Raw genomic sequence first — 7,207 nt, 5'->3', positions numbered from 1 at the left:
AATGTTTTTCTTATTGCAGTCTGTATATGAATGATCATAAATGTTGTGGGTTAATGAGACAGCAACCCAACGACGTTACACATAATGTTTTCTTGAATTTAAATATTTATGGTCTTAAAACAAAAGACACAAATGTCTAAGAAAAATGAACAGAACTGAACTAGTACATATTCTTGTTTAGGGACAAGCTGAAGCACGCTACCGGCTAAAGGATTTTCTCGCTGCGCTAAAGACACATTGGTAGCCTTCGGCTTTGTTCTGCTCTTTGGTCGGGTTTTTGTCTCGTTGACACATCCGCATTTGTATTTACTTAAAACCCTTAAATAAGCGACTTCATCAGATAACTATCTGGTTTTGAACAGTTTTTTTACTAACAATTAATGTTTATTCAACAATCGTAGAATATGTATTGTATCCGCAATGTCGTGGAGTAAAAAACAATCGACTGTCATTTCGCATTAACTATGTCAATCACATATAAATATATTATAAGATATACACAACATTCTTTACAAACTTTTTGTATTGACGATCTTTATTTCGATGATAAAATCCTTTTGATAAAGCAGGATGCTAAAACAATCTGTCGTTTATTACATGGTGTGGGACAAGTTACATATTGATGTCATGTGATATTTACAGTTTGACAATTCAATAAGTCACATCAATATATAATTAAAGACCATCCTTCGACTGTAGGAAATAGTGACACTTTTTTATGTAACCGGTTTGGAGATTAATATTTATTTACAATTATAGGTAGAATGATTATCTGATTATGGCACTCTTTTGGCTGATTTATGTGGCATTCTTGTCAGGCATGTACATGACATTAATTTAGTCCTCCTTATCTTATTTAGATACTTGAAAACCTCTAGTTTCCTTGTGGCGCAATCTCAACATCATACTGTATAAGCTGGGTGCCAGTAGAAACCAAGCCTACACCACTATTTTCTTTTCGAAAATTTACCAGTTGTAAAGAGATATAGATGAATTCTTGGAATATGTTTGCGTAGATTTCAGGGTAATCCGTCGAATTATAATTATTCAAACGATCGGGTAGTTGTTGATGATCAGTAAACGTTTTGACCCATTTTCGCTGTTACGCGGGAACGTTTAAAAATGGCAACTGTTTCCTCGCACTGTTTAGAGTCATTATACTAATTGTTGTAACATATGCGATTGTGTAGTTGGTGGTGTGTGAAGACGTATAATGACGATCGACTGCTTCCCAGTAGTTTGTTGAGTTCTTAGACTAATTGTTATTCTTACTTCCTTTTTTTTATAAATCCCTTCACTATCTGGAGCATCACAGGGTATCTGTGTAATCCGAACAAAAGATTTAAGATATATAAAAACTTCTGCATGTGCGGTCCTAATTACAAATGCGCTTGTGATTTTGGATGTGAGTAAAAATGGCGACTCTTCCTATGTTGTTTTCACAGTCATTTGCAATTACAAATGCGATTGTGTAGTTGGTGGTGAATACAGGTGGCGATTATGTCTTCCACATGCAGATTTGACGGTATTAAAATTGAAGAGCAGGAATATAAAAGGGTTGGCAGCACTGTTGAGAGGTGCCAAACTTTGTATAAAAATATTTATAGCAATAATGTGTTGTGAATTTGGATCGGGGATTTGTTTGTACACAAATAATAGGTCAAACACAAAATATGGACTCCAACAGAAAATGAAAGCTGAAAAAAATATAAACATAGATATAAAAGTACAACCTTTTTTATACTTGACATATATACAAATCTATAAATAAATTCATAGTCACATTGCTTTGATGATTTTTATATATGCATGGATTTGTTTTCAACGATATTCTCCGCCTTCAAGAAACGTTTGTGTTATGTAAGAGAGTTTAAATTATTTTGTTTGTTATACAATTATAACCGTTGAATAAGCTATATACAAGAATATATCGAACTGGAAAGAGTGTATCGACTGAGAACGAAAAATATTAAAGGATGTGTTGGTTTGCCTCTCGGTAATTTTTGAAACTTCATTTTCTGATAGATTTTCTCTCTTTTTCCTCGAGGAATGCACAATCTTCTTCTGTGGCCTACTACTCCCTATTCTATATAGGAGATGTTGTGTAATTGTCAATTAAACGACTATCCGCGAAAATTCAAATGAAGTGGGTATTATCTATTACAGATAACCAAATGGCCTTCAGCAATGAGCATAACCCATACTGTATAGTCGGCTATAAAGGACACAATATGTATAATTGACATCGGGCTCGGGTTTCCTTTTAACTGAGTTTTATTGTGTGTATTGATGTGTGTGTATGTGTTTTTTTTTTATATTCTGTTTTGACTAGAGGTTAAGAGGGAGTTTTGAAATCTTTTTCATTTTTGCGCCTGTTCCAAGTCAAGAGCCTTCGGACTTTGTTAATCTTGAGCTTTTTTGATAATTTTAGTTCATTAAAAAAATTCGGACTTTTATAATATGACGTCCATTTTTACTGAACTTGTACATATTTTTGATGAGTTGTAGCTGAAGCCCGACTCCGGTTGCGAGATTTTCGTGCTGTGTTGACGAATTCTGCAGATTAAAGGAAATGATGCTTAACACACCTTTATAAAGATCTCATTATGAATTGGTTTGCATACCAGGCAAATGTAGATGCACCTTACACTTTATAACCCCTATAAAATTATTTGAATGATGATGATTTGCTAACTAGACAAATATTTTAATTTGCAGAGGTATACAAATATATAAGTTTGCGAAAGTGAGATGGTCATAAATATCTGCAAATTCTAAACTTTAAAATGGTTCACTTAGGTGTTACTACATTTTATTAACCGCGGTCTCTAATAACCGTCCATAGGAGGGTATAGCACAAAAATGTTTATATTTAATACACGTAAAGACAAAATAAACTAAACGCAGTGGTTTGTAAATATATGCAAATTTCGGTCTTTGTATACATTTACATAACATTTGTATACCTCTTCAAATCCGTGATTTCGTGTAGTGATATATGGCCTTCGGCTGTGTTCTGCTCTTTGGTCGGATTGTATCTTTGAAAAATTTCCGGTTTCCATTCGCAATTCTATAACGTACCTAATACATTGACGAAGGATATTTTGATAGTTTATATTTTAGCCTTAGAAAATATAGCTTTAGAATTGTTCGAAATTCCATGATGTTTCCTTACCCAATACGATAACGAAGGTCATTTTTGATAGTTTTTATTTAAGCCTCAGAGATGATCCCTCTAGAATTGGTCGATATTCCATGATGTTTACTTACCTAATACAATAACAAAGGTCATTTTGATTGTTTTGATTTTAGCCTTTGGGATGACACCTCTAGAACTGCTGTTCCATCTAACTTTCTTTTCCTTCTGTTGCGGTACGGTATGTCCGTCTGAAATAAATGTCCAGAATAACAGTTATTATCAAATTAGAGAGGTATTTTTCAAACGAATGCCATTGAATTAGCTATGGACTCTCGGTCATAAAACTATACTTATTGTCAAGTCATTAAAGATTGCATATTTTGGCGTTAATATTGAGTCACTGATAAGGTCTTTGCATCGGAACTAAACACATTTATTCTAAAACAGTTGTTGGCATGACACGGGTTATGTTCTTCTCATATATGTTATGATGGTATGATACTAAACCCCTAACGGGAAGGATTGTGCCTGATGTTCATATGATGAAATCATAATCTTTCAGTCAGTTTAATTGAAGTCTGGAGCTGGCATGTCAGTTAACTGCTAGTAGTCTGTTGTTATTTATGTATTATTGTCATTTTGTTTATTTTTTTTGGTTACATCTTCTGACATCAGACTCGGATTTCTCTTGAACTGAATTTTAATGTGCGTATTGTTATGCGTTTACTTTACTACATTGGTTAGAGGTATAGGGGGAGGGTTGAGATCTCACAAACATGTTTAACCCCGCCGCATTTTTGCGCTTGTCCCAAGTCAGGAGCCTCTGGCCTTTGTTAGTCTTGTAATATTTTAATTTTAGTTTCTTGTGTACAATTTGGAAATTAGTATGGCGTTCATTATCACTGGACTAGTATATATTTGTTTAGGGGCCAGCTGAAGGACGCCTCCGGGTGCGGGAATTTCTCGCTACATTGAAGACCTGTTGGTGACCCTCTGCTGTTGTTTTTTATTTGGTCGGGTTGTTGTCTCTTTGACACATTCCCCATTTCCATTCTCAATTTTATTAGTTCTCGGAGCACAAAACTTGCTCACGAAACACTAAATCCAATTAAATCATTGGTTAGGTTCTGATTCAGCGTACGAGAGTCGGGCTCGACATTTTTATGACTGCAAGATGGAAGTCAAATAATGTAATGCTATTGCATTAATATCAAACATGTGTTCGTTTTTAATCTGTATTTTACAAAATTACCTAGATTTGTGAGTCTATTTGAATTTTTTTCCTGTAAATTCTGTACTGTTGAATCAGTCAAATGTAGCGACTTTAAAAAAAAGGAAGCTCCATGACTGCTTTAGTGAGGAATGTAACAAAATCGTTAATTTGTTACTTCACTGATTTTTATTGATCTAGTCCAGTCTATTCGCTTGAAGTATGTCATTGGTTTGATGTTTGTAATTTTTTTTGTAAGTCATACTATGAAGATTTGCATTATCTTAAGTTATTCCTGGCGGAACAAATGGAAACCGATTCATTACTAGGTATCACCATAATCACAAAAGTTATTCAACGATGTATGCTCTAGAAATAAGACATGTTACCACCTATGATTACAAATGAGACAAGTATCTACTAGAGAGCAAATGAAGTAAAGGTTAGCCTCAACAGATCACATTTCGACCTTCAACTATGAGCGAAACCCATACCGCTATAAAAGGTCTCTAAATGACAAGTTTTTAACAAAATCAGAAGGACAAAATATTAATTGAAAAAAAAAATTAGATGTAAAACACCAAACTTAACAGTATTTGTTGTCCTTTGTTACAATCGAAAAGCAGTTTGGTAATGACTTTATCGTACGTTTAAATTCTACAAATCTTAAAAAGAAATAATCCATCTTTGAGACGTCCAGATTGTGCTTCATTATATAAAGACCATAGCGTTTCTTGATAGAAACATGAAATCGATAGTATTTGACATACACCAGCAAACGATAACTACTCCATTACATGATGGTGTATGAGTGCAAATGAGACAACTCTCAATCTAAGTCCCAATGTATAAAAAGTAACCCATAATAGGTCAAAGTACGGCCTTTAACACGTGGATTTGACACTAACCGAACAGCAAGCTAGATAAGGCCCCCAAAAGACTAGTGTAAAACAATATACATGTTAACGAACGGTCTTATATATATTCAAAATGAGAGATGAGAAATACTTATGAACTCATAATGTAAAACAGAAGATGCGGTGTGATTGCCAATGAGACAACTCATTGCAAGAGAGCAAATTATACAAACATTAACGACTAAAGGTCACCCTACGGCATTCAACAATTAGCAAAACCCATACCGCATAGTCTCAATGTATATCAAATGTTTTACCTTTATTGATAATGTGTTGTGGAGAACAGCCGTTACTGCAAGTATCATTACCCATTGCAAAGTTCGCTTTTCTCCATAAAACAGCTACTATGACAATATAACAGAAGGCAACGATAACAGCTGGTATTATGAAAACGGCAGCAGCATTCAAAGACATATATACCTACAAGTACAAACAAAGCATATTTATGTATTACTAAAAATAATTAAAATGCAATATTAATGTATATGGAATGAAAAAACAATTTAAAAAAAATCTACATAACAAAACACACCAATACAACAAAACAGTAAAGATGCTTATAATGATATAACACATGATTATAGCGTATTTAAAAGTTTTCTTCCAAGATAGCTGGTTTGATACTTTGTTTCCGCTTTAATATCCCCTGATATTGGAGTGATGTCGGTCTCAAATTTTCTGGTATAATTTTTTGATTTTTTGTTCCCAGAACTTTAATTGGTTATACCCTATGGACTCTGTGCATTGGTAAGGACCGTGGTTAACATAATTTTTTCAAGACATATATACGTTATGTCGTTATGAATGTGTATTCCAAATATTATTTCATAAAAGAAAATACAGATATATTACAACCGATAACATGCACATTCATTTCTTTATTTCAATACTAATTTACTAAGTTTTTTTCATTCATGATAACCACTACTAAGGATAACATTTTGTACGCTACTTATTGTGTCAGTTTGATGCCTTATTCATTAAATTAGATTCTAAGTATGCATTTTGTGACTGTACGAACACAACCTGAAATCCTGGTCGGAACATTTATTGTTCCATTGGTCAGTTATAGTTATACTAAATAATAAAAGTATCAATACAGATGTATTCCAGATACATGTAATACCATAGGCTTGTAACCAAAAATTACCATCTTTTTGTATATCTGTTTGTATCTTACAATTTGTATGTTTTTCAATATTCTATGCTTTGAGTCAGAATTATTATAAATGGACGCTGAATAAGTTCTCTTAAACATAGTGAGAAAAAATAACAGGATTCTGGTTAGATTGACACGCCTTATTGATCAGTTAAGGGTATTTCTAGTTTTAAGTATGAAAAAGGATGTCTAACTCAAAATGACACCACATAGATAAATCCGGAATATTTCACGGTTAAAAGGTTTTTGAATCCCAAAGTGGGTCTGATAATTTGTTTTCTAGTGTAGCTTTCCAAAAAAAAGATGACAATATCATATTCTTTGTGTCAATATAATAATACACAATTGACGCTGAACAAATATAATTTAACCTATATCTAAAATATATATGATATACTTTGTTAAGATAAGAATAAGCTTGATATCCACATTGAGATCTCCTGTTGATCAATTGTCGAACGTATTGATACACACAACATATATTTGAAGGTTGTACTCCAGATGACATCAGGATAGACAATGGTAACGATATGTGATATAATCAACTACGAGTTGAAATAGTCCCCGAATGATACTGTAATTACGTGATATGTTGTCATTTTATTATTTTTTCTACGATCTGAACGTTAAAAATGATTCCATCTAAACCGAAAAACCATTTACTGACCTTTTTATCTAATCTTAGTTTTTGATGTCAAAATCTCCGGAGGTCGAAATTACGAATACCATATATATTTATCATGACGTTTGGAGTAATTTGCCTTATGGAGTAAATGTTGGGA

The 7,207-nt window shown here is 33.2% G+C and overlaps 1 protein-coding gene across 1 annotated transcript in view; it reads right to left on the bottom strand.

Annotated features, from left to right (window-relative positions):
- Positions 1-505: 505 nt before the first annotated feature.
- The window catches only part of LOC139504448 (cardioacceleratory peptide receptor-like), a 53,119-nt gene continuing 46,417 nt past the window's right edge, over positions 506-7,207 (bottom strand). Inside the window, exons 5-7 of the mRNA XM_071294533.1 lie at positions 5,524-5,686; positions 3,271-3,387; positions 506-1,697 (exon numbers count right to left, since the gene is read on the bottom strand). Of these exons, the coding sequence (XP_071150634.1) occupies positions 1,456-1,697; positions 3,271-3,387; positions 5,524-5,686 (522 nt within the window). The 3' untranslated portion in view covers positions 506-1,455. The remainder of the gene's footprint in view (positions 1,698-3,270; positions 3,388-5,523; positions 5,687-7,207) is intronic.

The sequence above is a fragment of the Mytilus edulis genome, chromosome 14 (genome assembly GCF_963676685.1).
Source record: "Mytilus edulis chromosome 14, xbMytEdul2.2, whole genome shotgun sequence".
Lineage (NCBI taxonomy): Eukaryota > Metazoa > Mollusca > Bivalvia > Mytilida > Mytilidae > Mytilus > Mytilus edulis.
Note: the sequence above shows the minus strand (reverse complement) of the source record. Positions and strands in the feature narration are given on the sequence as shown.